This window comes from Neovison vison, chromosome 3 (assembly GCF_020171115.1).
Source record: "Neovison vison isolate M4711 chromosome 3, ASM_NN_V1, whole genome shotgun sequence".
In the NCBI taxonomy this organism is placed as follows: Eukaryota; Metazoa; Chordata; class Mammalia; order Carnivora; family Mustelidae; genus Neogale; species Neogale vison.
The window spans coordinates 14974180-14997001 of record NC_058093.1 but is presented as its reverse complement, the minus strand read 5'-3'; the positions used below and the strand labels follow the sequence as shown (position 1 = coordinate 14997001).

The window sequence follows — 22822 nt, the reverse complement described above, 5'->3', positions numbered from 1 at the left end:
TGCAGAAGAAATTCTCATATGAAAGCAGTGATCAATTTGCTGCTTAACAAAAACTGTATTTAATCTCTTGCTCACTCAAATAATTTAGCCAAGGCTAAATTCTAATCAGACTATGATGTGAGAATTACAAGTCAACTGAAGAAAGTAACATCATTTTTTTATTTGATTTGAACCCATTTTCATATACAAAGCTAATGTATTATGTACAAAATAAATGTATACTCTTAAAAACTGTTAGAATACAAATTTCCAAAGGACTAAAAAAAGTGCAAAATTCTCAATTATCTTCAATCATGCTATACAGAAACAAATCAAATATTAGCTCATATACACACACTGAAAAATTTTCAAACACAATGTAACAAAACAAAACATACATCTTATATATTCAACTTTAAAAAGATGAGGAAGGAAAGAATGTATTGCACCAAATTAACAGTAACTTCATTATAATGAGAAGACTAATCAAAATTATTTACACATCTTTATTAAAAATTTTCTCAACTTTAAGACCGTTTTTTGGCATACAAATATTCACTGAGTCACAGTTTGCACAGTCAATAATTAGATATAAATAAGGCTTAATATTCTCTTTTTCATGGTCAATTCCAGTAGAATAAATGAGAAGGACCGCTTAATGATAACTACACAACTTTTTGAATTCCTTAAATATTTAAGTAGCAGCACAATTTGCAAGTATTTTTCTTTAAAACAAGTAATTCTGAATTTTCAGGTGTCCTCCTCTGACTATGTGCACTCACATGCATTCAAGTCACTGTCACCCTCTACGAAAACACTGAAATGTTCCTATTTCATCTGGGTCCCAGAAAAACCAACATAAGAGACAAATCATATGTGTTTGGTATTTTTCTGTCTTAATGGATTCATTTTTATAGCAGTGCATCTGACAGACAATGTCTAGCTAAATCTCTGATTATTTTTTGCTAAATTTTTTGCTCCAAGTATATAAAAGCTAACCACTGGGGAAAGGAACGCCATACTCTTGAAAAGTTTCTGAAGAAAACAGACCAGCCATATAGTTTTCTAACAATTCTTTTTATGTAAAGTAAAGCTAATTATGAGACAAAGTATCCACAAGTATTTTTGATGGTAGTATTTTTGAAACACAGAGAGGAGTAACATGTTAGAAGAGGGGGAAAAAAAGTCTAAAATGTGAAAGATCTTCAACAGCAAGATCTGTTGTAATATGTCATAATTTTAGAAGAAGGTAGAAACTATGATACTTTTAAAAGCAATCAAAATCCCAAAGGAAAAAATAAAGTTATTTTCTTTAATCCCTATATAAGGAATTAAGAGGCTGAATTTTTTCAGTTACGTCTAACAACTGGTATCTCCTTACCAGAACCACTTCTAAAGTGTTTATGATTAATATGATTTTAACATTCTGAAGAGCAAAATAATGCCAATCACAGGTAAGCTTTTTCCTTCAAAATGCAAGACAGGCATTTGTTGAATTTATAGGTTGAGCCCACTAAATTTTTTTTTTTTTTTGAGCCCATTAAATCTTAAAAACGCATTGCTTGGATAGTGTAGGAAATGTTTCCAAGGGAAGGGACATCAAAAATAGCATTTTAACTTTAACTAGTTAGTACCCTGGCTACCAGAGAACCTCCGGTTTTAATACTTATTATTTTGAAATATATTATTACCAAAATAAAATTTTAAAAGGTCCAATTGGAATAAAACTCTTTAAAAAATTATATTTTAATCAAAAAAATATAATTTTCTTTTTCAACCCTACCTAAATCCTAACTTTCTATTCTTAAATTACAGTGCTACATTATAATATTACAAATAGCTAATCATTTTGTACATTCAAAAATAGTTCTAGATTTTAAATGAGACAGCCATCATATTATAAGTGGAAAAACACACACAAAACACCCAAAACTCCACTAACAATCAACTTTGAAAAATGAATGGGTAATTCAATGACAGAACTGTGCTGTTTTTAGTATTATGGTAATATTTGTAAAATAACTTTCAAAGGAAACATTAAAAATCTATACCACAGAAAACAAATGTTGTATTAGTGACTTTCTATTTGTTCTTTTCCCTTGAATTTTCAGTTTATAAGATTATAGGCATTAAGACAAAAGTAAATACAGTTGTATCTCTGTCCTTTTATTTTTCACTACAGCCATTAGCTTCATAGGTCCAAATCCTGTAATATGTTTAGAAATCAACCACATGTGACAACAAATGCCAGTGAGATAATCTAAGCTATGTCTGATGAATTATGTACTCTAGCTAAAAGTATGTGATAGCCACTTATTTAGACAGGATTCTTACACTGAAGAAAATCATACAACTCCTATACCTAGGATGGAGATTTTATATATATAAAAATATATATTTTTATATATAAATATATATAAATAATACATATATTTATTTATATATATTTATATATATATATTTTTAAGGATGGCTTTATATTTTTAACATAGAAAACAGCATCATTTCCAATATAGGCCTAAATATCTTAAATGTTAATGCTTTATTTTCTGTAATATTATGATTTTTTATATGAAAAATTTAAAGATTATTTCCATACTGAGAAGTCATCAGAAGTCTTCGGGAATATATCCAGTGTTTTTTAATTAGAAAAATTCTAATGATTACTACCTTCAAGGCTATGAGAGACCTAATTCTATTTTTAAACCCAGCATTTGGTAACTCGTGCTTCTTATTAATACTTTAAAGTGTTAAATAATTCACATACACAAAATATTACTGACAGTCACTAGGAACTAATAAAAGCAAACACACTTTTTGGAAGCAAATTTAAGTTATAATATTCAAATGTGAAAGGTCTGAAGAAAGTTATAATAATAACTGAAAAGGAAATTTGACTGGTTCAGTGGCAAGCAAAACAAAGGCAAGAAAGCCATTCTGAACAAATTTTAGAAAAATGTCTCCAAGGGGTGCCTGGGTGGCTCAGTGGTTAAGCATCTGCCTTCTGCTCAGGTCATGATCCCAGGGTCTTGGGATGGAGCCCCGCATTGGGCTCCCTGCTCTGCGGGAAGCTTGCTGCTCCCTCTCCCACTCCCCCTGCTTGTGTTCTTTCTCTTGCTGTGTATCTCTCTGTTAAATAAATAAATAAATAAAATCTTAAAAAAAAAAAAAGGAAAAAGAAAAATGTCTCCAAGGATAATGATTAAACCTATTTTCATATAGGCCTGTGAATAAGCAATCTGACTTGTAAAAATAAACAGATATAATTTTTTTCTTTCTTTCTTTCTTTTTTTTTTAAGATTTTACTTATTTATTTGACAGAGAGAGAGAGACAGAGACAGCAAGAGAGGGAACACAAGCTAGGGAAGTGGGGAGAGGGAGAACAGGCTCCGCAGGGAGCCCAATGCCATGTGGGGCTTGATTCCAGGACTCTGGGATCATGACACCTGAGCTGAAGGTAGACACTTCACAACAAAGCCACCCAGGCGCCCCTGACTCTAATGTCTATAGTGTAAAATATTTTAAGACTTAAAAATCCTGAGGCATAATTTTTTTATACTAGGAGATTCAGAAAGTCCAGAGTAGTGCCTAGACTTCTGTATATTTATAGGACTTCACAGACAAGTCTGATCTGCAATCTCAATTAAGAAACACTGGCTTAAGAAAATTCTAGATTCAAATTAAAGAAGTTGTGGCCGGCATTTTAATAATATTGAAATGATGGCTAATAATACTATATATATGGTTGTTGCAATAATGTCATGAGAAAAAGCACCACCAAAATATAGGAAAGTTCTTCAGAACAATGTTCTGGGTGGGGTCAAATTTTAAGCAAAGCAAATGTTGGTTGTATATGATAAAGGAATTAGGCAAAAAGAATATTGAGAATGGGTATTTGTTGGGAGTGATAAAAATATTTACGATTGACCACTTACTGGGAAAGAACAGAGTCAGCTGATTAAAAGTAATTAGGACAAGCTAGGAGTCTGGGTGATAGAGGAAAGCAAGAGATTAGATTTAGAAAAGAAAAAGAACATAAATTCATTTTATCAGTTAAAAATTTTATCCCACAGACAGGTGTAGGAACTTATTTATGAAGACAATTGTATTGATGTATTTGAAAAGACCAACCTTCACTCATTCACACACACATCCTACGATAGTACGTGTAATATATATTATTTAATATTTATATTTAATATAGTTCATGCACTTGCATCTTTTCACTTGAAGGGTGATAAAGACAATGCTACTCATTTTATAAATGTAAATATATAAAAGGAGCTAACCTTTTTAAATTTAACTAAAACATTTCCATTAGTGATTTCTTTAGTAATAACAATAAAAATATACTTAAAGGCCATGTGTCTATCATCATTAAATAAAAATCTGATATTTGAGTTAAAAAAATTTTTTTAAAGATTTCATTTATTCAATTGACAGAGAGAGAGAGAGAGAGAGAGAGATAGCAACGGAGGGAACACAAGCAGGGGGAGTGCGAGGAGAATCAGGCCCCCGCCACTGAGCAGGGAGCCTCTGTTATGGGCTCCAGTCCAGGACTCTGGGAACATGACCTGAGCCGAAGGCAGATGCTTAATAACTGAGGCACCCGAGTGCCCTTCAAGTTAAAATTTCCACGGCCTACGCTTATTCAAGTAAAATATAAACAATCTTAGGTTAAGATTCAACTTTCAAATCTAAATTCTAATTATGAGAGTACATTTACTCCTTCAAATGCATAAAACTGATTTTCAATACCAGTTTTTTAAGGATAATTGTTATATGTCTTATATAGAGAAAAAAAGGAAGCTTCACTGACATTCCTTGCTAATGACATGAATGCCTGGCATTTTCTTTCCTACAGAAAGGATGTGACCTAAAAAAAATTGCTGTTACCTAATGGAAACTAACAGGTAGAAACTTATTAATAGCTGACATGAGCTTCACAGGCTTAAAAGATTTTAAGCCAAATGGACAAGCTTTAGTTTCATCATATACTTTTCTAATTTTCATGCCCTGATCTATTTTTTCTTTTCTCCTCCAATTTTATCTAAGCATCACAGAATACTAATTGGAGAGTGAAAAATTGGTTCTTTATTCTCTAAATGAAAACAGTTATTTTATGTTTAAATATCTAAGACCTCATTTTCTAAGAGTAAAATCATTATCCTAGTATAAATCTCTATCACCAGGATGCTGAGATCTTTCATTGATTTCGTTGATGATTTCCATCATCACCAGTGTCAAGAAGCAAAAGCAGATGAAAATTTCCTTAGATAACAGACTTCATAGCAGCTAAGTTGAGATATTATATAATGAACTAAAATCACCTGTTATTCTATTCTAATCATACTGTTGTTCATTTCTCCCATTATATAAATAGAAACATCTTCTATGGGTAACACTAAATATACCAGAATCCCCCAAAGTATATCTTTCCAGTGATTCTATCTAGTCATTTTTAATTCAGTGGGCTACACTGTTTAGAAGAGGTTTATATTTTTCATATAGAGGTTTATATTTTACTATATTTGCTTACTTTAATAGCTAAACACAAGTTCCATTCCCCTAGACTAGTATTAGTATTCTTAGGTTTTCCTGAAAATATTACATTTTTGGTTTTTACTTTTTGGAAAAACTAATATAAGGAAGCATTCCACAGTTCTGAGCATCTACTATTAGTCTAGGTAGGATATTTATTTTACTGTGAACGAAGCGCCTTTTATTTGTGCTATAAAATGAATACTGCTTGTTTGGTTCTTCCATCTAAAGAGCAGCAAAATAAAACACCATAAATTTGGGGATTTTGCCCTGAAAAGTTAAACTTCTTTGTAATTTTTGTAAGCATTCATCTAAAATAATTCCAAAACCAACATTAAGTAACCTTAAAAATAAAGACATCCTTATACCAAAATCTCCAGATGAGTAAGCAAAAGAAAAATCTCCAACATTTTGATTCAGAACAGTTTAAAAAAAATCAACATTTAAAATATCAAGTCAATCATGTTGGTTCTGATGACCTGAAACCTCCTAAAAATGTAATATAAAAAACTGAATGAAATAAATAGAAGCAACAAATCTCAATAATTATCTCTATTGACTTGTTTTGAGACATTTTCATCAGAAATTTCTTAAGTCCTTAAAACGGAAATTTTCACATTTATATATACTCTATTTTACACTTGCTGCATTGGTTTATTTCAGTGCTTCTTACCTAAAACATAACCGTTTTTTTGTTGGTGGTGTTGTTTTCTTTTACTGAACAGAGCAGGGGATTTTAAATAATTGGAATGAAAATTCTTTTGTAAGTTATTAGTCCTGACTCAAACAGATCATATCTATTCAAAAAGCTTCCCTAAACTGAATCTTGTACTTCTCTTAATTGTTTTACTCACTCATAGGATTAAAGAAAATGGTATCAAATACTGTGGACAACCAAAGAGAAGAATTACAGAGTGAAAGTTTCTTAAAGATGCCATTGAGAAGACAACTAGATGTAAGGAAATCTATGATTTATGGAATAAAAAGGAGCATTATAAGAAACTATTATTGTGAGAAGTCTTTTTTTCCCTTCTGATCACAGACCCCTTTATGAAAGCCACACATGCACTCCTGAAAAAAATGCAGTTAACACACAGAATTTCCATACAATTTCAGAGGATTCATAAATTCCCCCAAACCCATGGAATCTCAGATTAAGGACACTTATAGTTGAAAAAGCTCTCTGACTAACTCCAAAGATGACCTTATAAAAGCACTAGGTTTAACAATCTCTTTGAATTCCAAAATAAATCTATCAGCTTTTTACTTTAAAATATTGAATATTAAGCATATGTAATACTTCACTATTATAATAAAATTGATTATCTTAAAAGTTATACATAACATGAAATAGAAATGTTTTTTAAAAATTACTATATCTACATGACAAGTTTAAGTGATACAAATCTTTTCATTTATCAATCACATGGAAGTTATAGGTAAAAATGTTAATGTATTTGGGTATCATTGCTAACACTTCTAATTATGGGGAAAGACACAGTATTTGCTTAGTAAGGAATAAGCCAAGAAATTTTGAACTTTGCAAATATAAATTGTGTTGCAAATGCTACTTAAAGGGTCCACCTGTCAAAATCATAATCAGCATTTTTCCTTCATTATACTACTAATGAAATGTATCTGCAAAATATATCTCTTGTTTCTCTTATTCCTACTTAACCTTTATTATTTAAGCATAATAATGTATTTCAGTAAGTTCTCATTAGTAATATGCTAAGTAGTAGTGGAATGACCCAATGTACCGGTTTCAACTGTCTTATATTCAACTTATCATGAAAACCTGGAATTTACATGGAGTTTTGAAAATCCAAGTGTGCAACAGATGCCTTTAAAATATTACCCTAATCAGAAGTTCCATAAATAAACTGATGAATTTTTAAATATGGTGGTCAGTAACTAGAAAAATGATTAAATAAAGAATACATTAAAAGCCAGGTCTCTCAACTGTCCGATCATCTTGTCTCTTCTTAGAAATACCTTACATTCTGCTGGTTAGGATCATAATGGAATTATTTACAACTTCTTCATTTTTGGAAGTTTTCTTCCCCAATGGATCTAATGATCTTCAGGAATGAACCACAAATCTAATTCAATTGTATTTTCTCAAATCCACCTTGGTGTAGATCAAGAATTAGTCAGTAAGACTGGATTCAATGTTAACCAGAAATTTTTAAAGTGGATAATAATACAACCAATGTCTTTATATACACATAGCATACTGAATTTTGGTAATCCCTAACTAATTTTCAGAGATAAAAGCCCAGATATATTTCAGAGAGTTGAGAGATGTGGTTAAAGTGCCAAAGCAATAAATCAAGTTTCATTTATCCATGACAGAAGATGGAAACAGTAATCACTTGAAATCTTGAGTATTATATTCAGTTTCTCCAGCTGAAATCTGGCTGAGTCGCTTGCTAGATCCCCACAATTTTCGAGAAAGCTGACCTGAACGCATCTGTTTAAAGTAATTCAGAGAAACAAAGAATAGATGTTATTAAGAAAAAAGAAAGAAAAAAAAAGAAATGAAATTGATATACAAGACACCGATTCTGTAGAATGCAGAACGTAGTTTTGTTAACAGAATAATTAACATTTTAGTGATTCGTGATTAATAATAATTGAAGAAAGGCTTCTCTACATTGGTTGTCTTTCAACTAAGAAAGGTCTAATGCTAATGTTAATTTTAAATTTTATAAAATTAAGTGTCCCAGTTTGTCCAAATTACCAGAGTCCCTTTCTTTATAAATTAACAAAACCAGGTGTTATATGCAACTTGAATTCTTGAACACTACATCAAAAACTAATGATGTGTTAAATGTTGGCCAAATGAACATAATAAAAATTTTTTTAATTAACAAAAGTATATTTTACTATATTAAAATAATCTTCCAAAATTATACTTTAATAAGACACATAAGTTGAGTATTTTCTCCTCTTGTATTTTAAGTAATATTAATGCTTATCACAGGGATAAGAAGGAAGTAAAATAATGTTTGGAGGAAAAGAAAATAACTTTAGGATATTTTGATATATAAGAATTTCAAAAAATAATATTTAACAAGAGAATGATAAAATGTGATTTAGAAAACAAGAACAGCATCAGTTCTCTGAAGATAAGAATCATATTTTATCCATCATTAAATTTTTACCACCTGCCACACTTCTCAGAATATAATAATTATTAAACATTAATTCAACGGGTGAATAAACTCCCCTCTAAAAGTGCTTAAACTTCTAGGTAGGGCAAAAAAAGAACCCATGTGGGAAACATTTCTCAGTCTAAGCATATGATTATGATGTCAGAATTACTTTCCCAAGTGCAACCTGCTTCTTAACGGTGATTCATCAGCCACCCTTTTTCAATGGTTATCCTTCTCTAAGGTACACTTATTGAAGGGATAAAAAAAAAATCAAGGCTCATGCAAAGACACTTTGGGATGCTTGTTTTACATTTTCATTTCTAGGTGTATTTCCAGAAACACTGTTTCCATTACTCTATTACCACATTACCACTTTATTTATAAATACAAATTTTGTACTGAGAACGTAACATATAAAACTGATGACTTAAAATACACATTAATCAAGATTTTGATCTTTTAGATAAATTCAGATATTGAAATAAAAATCTTTTCATACCTAAATCTTGATTTAATTTTGATACTGTCATACACAATTATATTTCAATTATGCAAGATTCTAAGTATTCAATTATATACTAAAGTAGAACTATACTTCAGCTGATACATCCAAAGATATAAAATGATAAATACTCCTATTCAAAATCTACACATAATTCAGATTCTCTGTGTTGTAGACTACAAAAATCTTTCAGTGAAGACAAAAAACTTTAGTAAGTAGTACAAAACATTGACTGAGGCCTATGAAATGAAGCTATTTAGGGGTTTTTTCCCCAATCAATTTTTAGAAGAAAATGTGTTCACATAATGGTCACTTCACTTAAAAAAAATCAGTAAAATAAAAAAGTGAAGCATACTCAGTGAGAAAAAGTGCTTAAAATGTTTTAAATATAAGTGAATACCAAGATATGGATTTGCTGACATTGTTTGGGGGATTGCTAAACTAAAGGTAAATGACAATATCAATTTAATAAGACCTCTGTTTTGTTACAATAATATCTTGAAAAATAGTATAAGAACTAACAAAACCTTAAAATATATATAAAACAAAAAGGCCCCCATGATCCGTGGTAGATTTACTAAAACCAGTGACAGTGTGTTATTCACTAGTGTCTTCTCTTGAAATGATTCCAAGAGTTGCCATTATTTTAGATTTCTCAGAAGAGACTGATGCAATCAGTAGAAATTTATAATGCTTAATTTGACTCTATATAGTAAAAGAAATTTTCTAGAAGAATTACTTGGAATATAGCCACTAAGTATTTGAAGGAACAATACCAGATTTATGGTATCTGAATATTCAGTGATTGATAAGCCACTGGCAAATCTATAGTTAAGTACAAGAAACTCACTGAGAATTAAGCATATTTGTTCTGCTAATTCTGGTATTCTTGTTGAAAGTAAAGTATATAGTTTTATTGCTGGAGTCTGTATTTCATTTTTTATAAAGGCTTTTATGTATTAGAAATCCAATTAGTGTCTTGAATCCAGATTTGGAAAGATAGATAATAAAAGAACTTCCTTATTCATACAGAGTGATAGAAACGGCCAAATATGTGCTTTCACTTATATCACAATATAAACATCACTCTTGAATATTAGATTTATGACCTTTTCATTTACTGCCCTTTGAAAAATCAAATTTGGTTTTTAGTTTGTTCATCCATAATGGAGACTTCTGATTCAGCTGGAACAAAGGAGAACCAAAGGAATCCCCAACAGTATGGGAAAAGAAGTTCTTGATGCTGTGTTTTACCTCAGCTGGCTTCCCAACACCCACTACAATCAATTTGCCATCTTCTAATCCTACAAGAATATGGCTGTATTCTTTGGTGACACAAACACAGTGGATAGGCATTCGCATGGCTAATGGGTTCATGCTGAGATTCAAACTAAAAGAGAAATAAAACACAAACATAATTACATGGATACATAATAGATTCAGAGAATCTTATACCTGGAAGATAACCTAATGATCACTGATTCTGCATTCTAATTTTACAGATGTGTAACTTAGATTCAGAAAGCCTCAATGACTCACACAAGGGCCCACATTACAGCATTACTTAAAATACATACTGTTTTTTTCCCTAGTCTCAACATCTGTTTTTCTTCTAACCATATGTATGATCTCTCACGAAATGATTTTTACCTTGTTGATTAAAAAGTTAAAGTAGAATAAAAAGGAAAAAGTTCAAAAAGTGTTCGTGTGCATGTTGGGGGGTAAGGTTGATGAAACTGTTCTATTTGCCTTTTCTTAGAAGATGTAATATATAAACATATAAGATAAAACATAATAAAATAATATATAATATTTAAAAACAGAATGATATAAAAACATAACATAATACTCAATTGTGGAAAATGTCCATAACTTTTAGGATTAAAGAATAAAGAATCCTCTGATGTACACACTATGTTTGGACCAACCTGCTAAAAGATCTCATTCTTTTTTCTGATCTGGGATTCTCTTTTTTTTCCCCTCACTACTGATCTGGGATTCTCTTAACAATACCGTAAAAGAAAATGTTGGAAAGCTATGATTCAAATAGGGACTCGGTGCTTTATTGCTGGAGAAAGAATGACAAAAATAAGAAGAGAATTACAATAATGGGGAAAGGATGTTGGTACAGAAGTGATTCTGATATGAATGTGGGAAGAGAGAACGCCCTGGGATCAGGAAATGATTTATAAGAACGGTTTGGGAGGGGCCAAGACAGTCTCAGGAATGTAAATGTAAATATAAACCATAATAAATTTTTTAAAAATGGAGGAAAGGATATATTTGGGAATACAAGGAGTAATAGTGCTTTGCATATATGTTAGTAAATATGAAGAATATAAAACTTAAAAACATATCCACTATTTAAACATCCTTTTCCTTCAGTGCTTTAAATAATAAGACTCCCCACCAATTTTACATACACATAATACACAATCATGAACAGATACGTTAGCCTTAAAAATACTTTAGTTTGTTTTACCACAATTAAAAACAATTTTTAAGACCTAGCTGTAGTTTGTAAAAATTCAAACTCTAACTGAACAAATTTACAAATCTATAATCCAGGCTTGGCACGATGAAAATTCTTTTCCTGGCTTTTTAAAAAAAATTTTACTATGCTAAAATACACATAACATAAAGTTTCCTACATTTTTAAAACATACATCTATATTTCATTTACTAATCCAGAAATAATTTAGCTTCCCTAATTTTTTTCAGAGTTGTTAAAAATGACATGTTCACAATAAATGATAGACTTTACAAAAGATTAGAAATCTGTGATTGCTGATTTCCACTCTAGGCTGCAAGTATTACTACCTTTTCTTTCTTTCTTTCTTCCCTTCTTTCTTTCTTTCCTTCTTCTTTTTTTTAAAAAATATTTTATTTATTTATTTAACAGAGAGAGAGATCATAAGTAGGCAGAGAAGCAGGCAGGAAGTAGGCTCCCTGCCGAGCAGAGAGCCCGATGCAGGGCTCGATCCCAGGACCCTGAGACCATGACCTGAGCTGAAGGCAGAAGCTTTAACCCACTGAGCCACCCAGGCGTCCCTCTTTCCTTCTTTTTTAAAGATTTTATTGTTAAGTAATCTCTACCTAAAACATGGGATTCGAACACACAACCCCAAGATCAAGAGTTGCATGCCAGTGAGGTGCCCCTATTACCACCTTTTCTTACGTGAGCCTTCAAAGAATCTTATTATTTACCTGTGGAGATTTCTTATGGACAGGAAGCCTTGTAAGCTGCCCGTGATAATATGTTCTCCAGTGATACATATATCTGATACTTGTTCTGTCAGGACTTGGGACCCTAGATACTTGCCATTTATGGAAAACAGATGTAATGCATTCTTATCCTGTGAAGATTAGATGAAGAAAAGTTAATGACCTCAAATGAAAATGGGGTTTTAATACTGGCAATTAAAACTGTGACTATAACAGAATGACTACTGGATTTAAAATTCTGAAATAAGCATATAGCTATGCTTATTTTTTATTTTTATTATTTTAAAAGATTTTATTTATTTATTTGACAGAGAGAAACACAGCAAGGGAGGGAACACAGGCAGAGAGAGTAGGAAAGGGAGAAGCAGGCTTCCCACCGAGCAGGAACCTGGGATCACAACCTGAGCAGAAGGCAGCCACTCAACCAACTGAGCCACCCAGGAGCCCCTACAGTTAGTTATGTTTAAAGAAAAAGTGTGTAGACAATATTATTACTGTTATTTTAAATGAAAAGTAGCTGTTTATTTTAAGAAAATATTTAAATAAGTAATTGCCAAGTAAATAAATATTAAACAGGTACTCTCATCCCTCCAAAAGAATTAAAATCTCACTCAGCCTAAAAAAATCCCACAAGACATTTTTTAAGCCCCACATTTTTAACACAGAACAAAAAGACTCTAACTTTTTTTTTTTTAAGATTTTTATTTATTTATTTGACAGACAAAGATCACAAGTAGACAGAGAGAGGCAGGCGCAGAGAGAGAGAGAGAGGAGGAAGCAGGCTCCCCGCTGAGCAGAGAGCCCGATGTGGGACTCGATCCCGGGACCCCGAGATCATGACCTGAGCCGAAGGCAGCGGCCCAACCCACTGAGCCACCCTACTACCCTGGCATCATGACCTGAGCAGAAATCAAGAGTTGGGTGTTCAACCAACTGAGTCACCCAGGCACCGTTTTTCAACTAAATTTTTAAAAAATGGAAAAAAAAAAAGAAGCCCCCAAGACTCTAACTTTTTTTAAAGCTACAGTTTTTAAAAAAATTTATTTTTTAAAAATAAATTTATTTTAAAATAAAATTAAAAAGCCCAGTTTTATTAAAATAAAATAATAAAAGTCCAGTGTGTGGCTTGAACTCATAACCCGGGGATCAAGAGTCTCATGCTCTACCAACAAAATTTAAAAATTAAAAAAAAAAATTTTTTTTTTTTTGAGAGAGAGAAAAAGAGAAAGAAAGAATGTATGTGTATATGGGCATGCAAGTGGGGGAGGGGCGGGGGGAAAGAGAGAGAAAGAGACAGAGAGAGACAGAATCCCAAGCAGACTCCCCACTCAGTGGGGAATCCAATGCAGGGTTCAATCTCACGACCCTGAAATCATGACCTGATCTGAAATCAAGAGTTGGATGTTTAACCAACTAAAGCCACCCAGGACCCGGTTCTCTAAATTTTATTATTAAAAAAAATTTTTTTTTAAATATTTTATTTATTTGAGAGAGAGAGAGAGAGAGAGCGCAAGCGCATAAGCCTGGTGAGGGGCAGAAGGAGAGGGACAAGCAGACTCCTTGAGCAGGGAGCCCAACTTGGGGCTCAATCCCCAAGCCCCAGGATCATGACCTTAACCAACTGAGCCACCCAGGCACCCCATCAGTGCTCTAATTTTTTAAAAAACTTGATCATGGAAAGAAAAGGAATATAATTTATGGCTCCTTTATACCCAACCTGTGCAAAAAGAATTTAATTTGGTTATAATTTCCACTGAAGCTTCTGAAGTCCCACATAACCAGAAATTCTTTTTGCAATCATTTATTATATAGGTCAATAGAAATCCCTAAAACAAAGTATGAACATGAGGCCAAAACTGTGATGGGGTCCATCTAATGGTAAGGAATAAACAAATTAAAAGATGAAAGGAACATATCCTTTTCAAAATATGGTGTTCATCAAAATGCCTCATATATACAGTATAACATGGAAAGAAAAAGACAGGCTTATAGATAGTCTAGCCCTCCTGCACGTAACTGTTCTATACCTTGAGATTGGTCTTTTCTTCAATGCTGGAATAGATAACAATATGTCCTTCCCAAGATATAGCCAAATTAGGAACAGTCAGGAGCACAGAACTCTCAGAAGGTGGCCGTAAAGTCCTCATGTATTGACCTTTCTGAATGGTATGTATAATCACAGTGCCATCCTACATACAGAAAACAGTAGAGTATAAAAAAGAGAAACAGAACAACAAAAAAGAAGGCCAGATAAATAAATACAAGAAATGAACTCAGAAAATGATTATTCTACCAAGGACTCATGTTATCTTAGGAAAAATTTCAATCTTGAAATTTGAAATAGTATTTTATTTCATGAGATGCTGTCTTTCTGTAACTAATAAGACTAGTAAAATACCAAAGTAGAATCCAGTCTCTTTAAGTTTCTTCTGTGTTATGCTACTTCTGCAAAGTCCTACACAAACAATAAAGAATTCCTATACTTTTACCAGTCCCCCTAGAAGAAAATTTGTCATTCCAATTTTAACATATGTGCCTCCAAAGCAAGCATGAAAATAATTAAATATAATATTCCTTCTCAATTTGTAGAAAAAAATTAGCATTTCTTTTTCTTTTTGAAGATTTATTTATTTATCTTTAGAAAGAGAGTGAGGGACGGGGGGCAGAGGGAGAGGGAGAGAGAATCTCAGACTCCCCACTGAGTATGGAGCCCAGGGTGGGGTCAATCCCATGACCCTGAGATCATGAGCTGAGCCAAAATCAAGAGTCGGATGCTTAACTGACTGAGCCACCCAGGCACCCTGAAAAAAGTGAGCATTTCTTAAAGGTGAAATCTTACCCTTGATCCTGACACTGCCATATCTAGTTCAGTGCTGATTCCAACACTCAATACCTCATCGGTGTGTCCATACAGAATCTGAAAGGGTTTAGATGCTAAGCCCACAGGAACACCTCCCTAAGGTCGAAAGAGAAGCAAATGTTAATTTTCTAGTAGGCTATTGTCTACAAAAAGGTTTATATTATATTTAAATTGTCTAATCACAAAGTAATATTGCAACTAGTTCTTACCACGGCATCTATTCATAACAAGACTCATTCTTGTGTTCCTCCTTGGATTCTCAAATTATTCTTTTTTTTTTTTTTTAAAGATTTTATTTATTTATTTGACAGAGAGAGATCACAAGCAGACAGAGAGGCAGGCAGAGAGGGAGATAGAGGGAAGCAGGCTCCCCGCTGAGCAGAGAGCCCAACGCGGGACTCGATCCCAGGACCCCGAGATCATGACCTGAGCCGAAGGCAGCGGCTTAACCCACTGAGCCACCCAGGCGCCCCAAATTATTCTGTCTTTTGAAGCTCCAACACTTAATCTGAATAATTTCCAAGTTGACTGCATTGGATCAATTCTAACAGGTGTATTATTTGTCCTTTTCATCCACAGATTTGCTCTTCCTGTACTACAAATAAACTTCATATTCTTTCTCTGAATACTTTTCTTTCTTTGTTTTTGGTTGACATAAAATGTCTTGTCTTTCTTTTCTTTTGGTTGACTTAAAATGTCAGGTATACAACAATGATTCAACAGTTCTGTAAATTATGTTAATACTGACCATGGTAAATGTAGTTATCACCTGTCACCACACAACCTTATTATAATATATTAGCTATGGTCCCTATACTGTATCTCTGTGACTTAGTTTATAGAACTTCATTATTTTAAATATTTCATATTAGTAATTTGATATTCAGCCACATCAAATCTGTTGCTTGCTGTTTCTACTTTTGAGTTTACTTATTATATTTGTAATGGTATTGGTTTTAATATTGGTTTGATTCTTCTGCAATCACCCTTTTCATCTTACTATTTATTTATTTTTAGAGAGCGAGCGAGAGAGAAAGAGAGAGCACACACACATGAGTGAGTGGGAGGGAGGGGCAGAAAGAGACGGAGAGAAGCAGAACCTCCACTGAGCGTGAATCTGGATGCAGGGCTCCATTCCACAACCCAGACCATGACCTGAGCTGAAATCAAGAGTCAGTTCCTAAGCCAACTGAGCTACCCAGGTGAAAATCCTTTCCATCTTTTTGTTTTTTAAGACTTCATTTATTTATTTGAGAGAGAGAGAGAGAAAGAAAGTGAAAGAACACATGCAGGGGGAGCAGTAGAGGGAGAGGGAGAAGCAGACTCCCTGGCGAGCAGGAAGCCTGATGCGGGACTCAATCCCAGGACCCTGGGATCATGACCTGAGCAGAAGACAGATGCTTAACCACCTGAGCCACCCAGGCACCCCTCCATCTTTTTTTATTTATTTAATTTTTTAATTTGAGAGAGTATGCAAGAGAGTATGCGTGGGGGCAGAGGGAGAGGGAGAAGCAGAATCCCCACCAAGCAGGGATCCTGATGTGGGGCTTGATACCAGGACCCTGTGATCATGACCTGAGCTGAAGGCAGATGTTAAACCAACTAAGCTACCTAGGTGCCCCTCCTTTTCATCTTATTATGCCACTGTATAATTTCATCTTTGAGGTCCTTCATGTTTTACTGAATTGATATTCTTATATTCTTCTAATAACACAATTTTATCTCAGAGATCTCTCCATACTTGTTGTTGTCTTCACTCGTGTTTAGCATGTTTTGTTTGTACATTACTTTCTATATATAGATACAGAATGTTTGAGTAGTTGCCATGGTATTTGTTTTATAATTATATACAGAGCATATATCTATACTCTTACTCTATATTAAATTTATAGAAAAGTTAATTACCAATGGATTAAAGAATCAAATGTAAAAAAAAATAAAGAAAAATAATACAAGAAAAATTTTAGGTAATTATTTTAACAAATTTGGAGAAGAAAGACTGTTAACCGAAGTAGAAAACCTAAAAGCCATAAAGAAAAAGGACACTTTCTTGAAGCAACATTATAAAGAGTATAATACAGTTGATGAAAATAATAAATCTGTAATTTTTAGCAGTCCCACCAGAAAGGAAGATACAATGTAACTACCTGTTGTGTTATTTGCCATATCATACATGTAGTATCTCTGGAACCAGAAATCAAATGTATTCCACAGTAATCTGTAGCTAAACAAGTCACAATATCTGTAAGAAAAAAGGAATTACAAAGGATGAAATGGTGTGGTTTTTCTGAATAAAGCTCTAAGAGCAATTTTAATTTATATTCTAACTATTACTAAATTAGTTGTTTTAGCAGAAGTGTAAGAATGGCAACAGAAAAGCACTGAGAAAGGATGACACAGGAAAGAAGCAGTTTTTTTTTTTTAAGATTTTATTTTTAGGCCACCTGGGTGTAGACGCCCTGACTCTAGATTTTGGCTCAAGTTTTGATCTCAGAGTTGTGATATCAGGCTCTGAGTTGGGCTCTGTGCTAAGAGTGGAGCCTGCTTGGGATTCTCTCTCTCCCTTTGCCCTTCTTCCTCCCCAACTCCTCCTTTCTAAAATAAATAAATAAAATCTTAAAAAAAAAAAAAAGAATGTTAAAGATTTTATTTTTAAGTAATCTCTGTACCCAATGTGGGGCTCAAACTTACAACCCTGAGATCAAGAGTCACGTGCTCTACCAACTGAGCCAGCCAGGCACCTCAGGAAAGAAGCAGTTTTACTACTGGGTATTTACCTCAAAGATACAAATGTAGTGAAAAGAAGGGCCACCTGTACCCCAATGTTCATAGCAGCAATGGCCACAGTTGCCAGAATGTGGAAAGAACCAAGATGTCCTTCAACAGATGAATGGATAAAGAAGATATGGTCCATATATACAATGGAATATTATGCCTCCATCAGAAAGGATAAATACCCAACTTTTGTATCAACATGGATGGGACTGGACGAGATTATACTGAGTGAAATAAGCCAAGCAGAGAAAGTCAATTATCCTATGGTTTCACTTACTTGTGGAACATAAGGAATAACACGGACGACATGGGGAGATGGAGAGGAGAAATGAGTTGAGGGAAATCGGAGGGGGAGACAGACGAACCATGAGACCATGGACTCTGAGAGACAAACTGAGGGCTTTGGAGGAGAGGGGAGGGGAGTGGGAGGTTGGGTGAGCCCAGTAGTGGGTACTATGGAGGGCACGTATTGCATGGAGCACCGGGTGAGGTGCATAAACAATGAATTTTGGAACACTGAAAAGAAATTTTTAAAAAATGGAAAAAAAAAAAAAAAGAAAAAAAAAAAGAAGCAGTGTTAAACTCAAGTAGGAGAGCTTTGAGAGTGAAGAGTATACACGGGGCAGGGAAATGTCTGCTGGAGTCCGGGCAGTGGGTGAGGTGGCTTGGAATGGATTCCCAGGAAGTTCTGATATGCTTCTCTGCTCTCTTACTCTCTCATTCGCATTCACCTTCTACTCCTATTAAGCACTGCAATCCTATGGAATATGTACCTCTAGTTCTCAATATGAAATACATTTTTTTACTAAACAGTAAAAACCTGAGCTAAGTGTCATCTCAGGAGTCACCTGTATAGAATTAGTAGCAGACCATTTCCCTTTCCTAATAGGTGTACTAGGGGAAAATCTACATGGTCTTTCGTTTTTAGAGACAGCGAGTGTGGAGAGAGGGAGGGACTGAGGGGCAGAGAGAAAGAGAATCTTTAACAGGTTCCATGCCCAGTGTGGAGCCCAGTGCAGAGCCAAACACGGGCCAGTCTTACATCCCTGAGATCGCAAACTGAGCCAAAATCAAGAGTTGGACACTTAACCTACTGAGCCACCCAGGCACTCCCACAATATTTTATTCTTTTACTGAAGGCTGGAACACTAAGAAGCACCAGGTTAAACTACCTTCAGTAATTTACCTCCTCCATGCTTAACTAATAGGGCAGGTGATGTCTTATTCAACAATGACAAATTTTTTTTTAACCATTTTGTCTTAAAATTCTTATTTGTATTAACTAATTTTTATTTTTATTTATTTATTTATTTATTTTAAAAGATTTTATTTATTTATTTGACAGAGAGAGATCACAAGTAGGCAGAGAGGCAGGCAGAGAGAGAGAGAAGGAAGCAGGCTCCCTGCTGAGCAGAGAGCCCGAATTTATTTATTTTTATTTTTAAAAGATTCATGTATTTTGAGAGAGAGGTGGGGTAGAGGGAGAGGGAGAGAATCTTAAGCAGACTCCCTGCTGAGTTGCAGAGTCAGTGTGGGGCTCCATCCTACTACCCTGGCATCATGACCTGAGCAGAAATCAAGAGTTGGGTGTTCAACCAACTGAGTCACCCAGGCACCGTTTTTCAACTAATTTTTTAAAAAAAGACTTAGCCTAACATTGTTCAGATACTATAAAGCTGTATTTAGTTTATATAGTATTTAGTGTATCCCAAATGCATAAATACTCTTAAAGAAACCATAATGTTCTTAACTGCTCTATCAAAAAGTTTACTTAGCTTCGAAGGTAAATTTTAATGCTTTCTATAGGAACAGGTACTACTTTTGTAGTTGGAAGAAAGTGAAACTTTTCTTTTTTGGGGAAAAAAAGTTAATACTTACCCATGTGTCTAATATTGTGTGAAATAATTTTGCCTTTTGTAAGCGACATCACTTGAATGCTATTATCCCAGTGTCCAGCACTGAAAAGCAACTTCGCATCATGTGATACTATGAATAGCTTAGAAGTGATCTCCAGCCCTGGAGCAAAAGGACCATTCATAATACGCTGAGTTCTGTAAACACAATGAAATATTAGACTTTTCCTTAAAAGATCACTTAGGCTGATACCAATTATTTTTTAAATCTCTCTGAAAAAGAAAAAAAATTAATCTGTTCAACCATTCAATTTGAAATGTCCATTAATGAATGATAACAACTTTCAGAAAATATATTAATAGTATTCATATTTTTTATTACATAAGATGGTACATAACAAATAGCCTCAAGGGTTAAGCTAAAGAAGTTGAGACTGGTGAAGGTGTGGAAAAGATTTAAGTCTTGCCTTTCAAAGCCAGTTTAGGAAGATTGTCAATTCTGTAAATGGTAGTATCAAAGAATAAAGGACAAGATAAGGATATGACAGGATGAGGAAAGTTGGAAATCAACTGAAACCACGAATCTACTGCACAGGCAGATAAATGTGTACCTAACAATACTCATGAAGATCATTTCTCACTCAAACGAAAGCAAGGATATGGGTTTTTATCTGCTTTCCTGTGAAATAAATACCTGTGAGGTCAGTCAATCTAGATTTTGCAGAGACACAATGAAGTTATACACAACCAATGAATCATTGAATACTACACCAAAAACTAATGATGTACTATACGTTGGCTAACTAAACATAAGAAAAGAAGTTATTACACCTCAGTGTGCACACAGAGAATGAGGGCCAATTCTGACAGTTCAGCTCTAGAACTTTATTATTCAGTATTAATTTGCTGAAGGTATGCTTTGTGCCAAGCACAACAGTACTAAGTCCTACATGGGATAAGAAGGAAAAAAGACATCACTCCTAATAAACATATAGCTAATACAGCTCGGAGTAAGGGAAACATTACTTGAATTTAAAATGTAACCTTTGGATATTTAAAAAATTAACTAAGGTAATAAATAAATTTTAAAAAATCTAAAAGAAATAATAAAGTAAAATTAAAAAAATAAAAAATTAACTAAGGTAAATAATAAATTCTTATATAAAACACACAAGGCTTATTTAGAAGTAAAACTGTGCAATAAAAATACAATCAAGCCTAAAAACTACTAATAATTTCTTTTTTTAAAAAGATTTTATTTATTTCTCAGAGAGCAGGAGAACGAGAGAGCACGAGGGCCACAAGCATGGGGAGTGGCAGGCAGAGCAAGAAGCCTGATTCAAGACTCACTTCCACGACTCTGGGATCATGACCCGAGCTGAAGGCAGACGCTTAACGGACTGAGTCACCCAGGTATCCTAATTTCTGTTTCTATAATGGTATTATAAAAATTATTTTATCCTGAAGCCAGGAAGAGGGAAAAAGGGAAGAAAATCTACATGTCTACTATATTACTTTCAAAATGACACCAATCAATTTAGTTGTTTTTTCCAGCAATAAGGTACCAGGTGCACCTGTTTTGCTTTAAATATTCATTTACTTACTTTGGATTTGTTACAGTTTGATCTTTGATGAATGTAAAGTAATTGGAAATGTTTCTGTCATATGGCAGCCATCCATGGGTTCCAACAATGTAATTCATGTTTACTGTTATCTGGTAAAGAACATATGAAGACAAAAAAGAAAAGATTAAAGAAAGCAGCATAAAATAATGGAATGCTCATATGATGTTAGCATTTACCATTTAAGGAATAATGTGGAATTGTGTATTTAAAGCACAAAATTCATTAATTCTTTTTCCCTTTAAGATTTTATTTTTAGGTAATCTCTATACCCAAAGTGGGGCTCAAACTCACAACCCTGAAATCACATACTCTACTGACTGAGCCAACCAAGTGCCCTGCATAAAGCCTTAATAATAGTAATTAATAAAGGGGCGCCTGGGTGGCTCAGTGGGTTAAAGCCTCTGCCTTCAGCTCAGGTCATGATCCCAGGGTCCTGGGATCGAGCCCCGCATTGGGCTCTCTGCTCAGCAGGGAGCCTGCTTCCTCCTCTCTCTCTGCCTGCCTCTCTGCCTACTTGTGACCTCTGTCTGTCAAATAAATAAATAAATCTTTAAAAAATAATAATAATAATTAATTAAGTCTTAAAATGGAAAAATCTGTTTATTCTTATCTTTTAGTTTATCTTATATCTCATGGCAAGAAAAGTTGTTCAATTATCTCTCCTTTTTTTTTTTTAGATTTTATTTATTTGAGAGACACAGAGGGAGAAAGAGCATGATCAAGGGAGGGGCAAAGAGAGGGAGACAGACTCCCCCCCTGAGTGGGGAGCCCAATGTGGGGCTCAATCCCAGGACCCTAAAGTCATGACCTCAGCCCAAGTCAGATGCTTAACCACTGAGCCACCCAAGGGCCTCTGTATCTTTTCTTTAGTGAGATAATTTTTCTCCTCATTTCTCAAAGTTTACTAACATCTATTGGCCTTTGGAAGAAATTAAAAGTTATTAAAAGAAATTAAGAAGCTCTCTCTTAGTAATAGTCATATGAATATTCTTTTTTTTTTTTTTTTAAGATTTATTTATTTGAAAGAGAGAGAGAACAGGCAAGCACAGGGAAGAGGGGCAGGGTGAGAGAGAGAATCCCAAGCAGACTCCCCTCTGAGCACCGAGCCTAACACAGGACTTTATCTCACAACCCTGAGATCATGACCTGAGCCAAAATCAAGAGTCAGAGGCTTAAGCAACTGAGCCACCCAGGTGTCCCTTATAGTGAATAATGAAAAGACCCCCCATTATAAAACAGATTACAAAGAAGATATAACTTAAAGAAATACACAGGTATTAAAGGTGAAAATCACAAGAATTCTA

At 33.9% G+C, this 22822-nt stretch overlaps 1 protein-coding gene across 4 annotated transcripts in view; it reads right to left on the bottom strand.

Moving 5' to 3' along the window:
- Positions 1–5657: 5657 nt before the first annotated feature.
- Positions 5658–22822, bottom strand: part of NBEAL1 (neurobeachin like 1) — a 207302-nt gene continuing 190137 nt past the window's right edge. For 2 of the 4 annotated variants that reach the window (XM_044241352.1, XM_044241354.1), the window contains 8 exons: positions 21498–21607; positions 19919–20091; positions 17413–17507; positions 15245–15361; positions 14433–14594; positions 12388–12536; positions 10435–10570; positions 5658–7993 (listed from right to left, as the gene is read on the bottom strand). In XM_044241352.1, coding sequence (XP_044097287.1) covers positions 7892–7993; positions 10435–10570; positions 12388–12536; positions 14433–14594; positions 15245–15361; positions 17413–17507; positions 19919–20091; positions 21498–21607 — 1044 coding nt within the window. In that variant the 3' untranslated portion in view covers positions 5658–7891. Of the gene's footprint in view, positions 7994–8982; positions 10571–12387; positions 12537–14432; positions 14595–15244; positions 15362–17412; positions 17508–19918; positions 20092–21497; positions 21608–22822 lie in introns of those variants that run through there. The other 2 variants (XM_044241350.1, XM_044241353.1) reach the window with 1 other exon arrangement.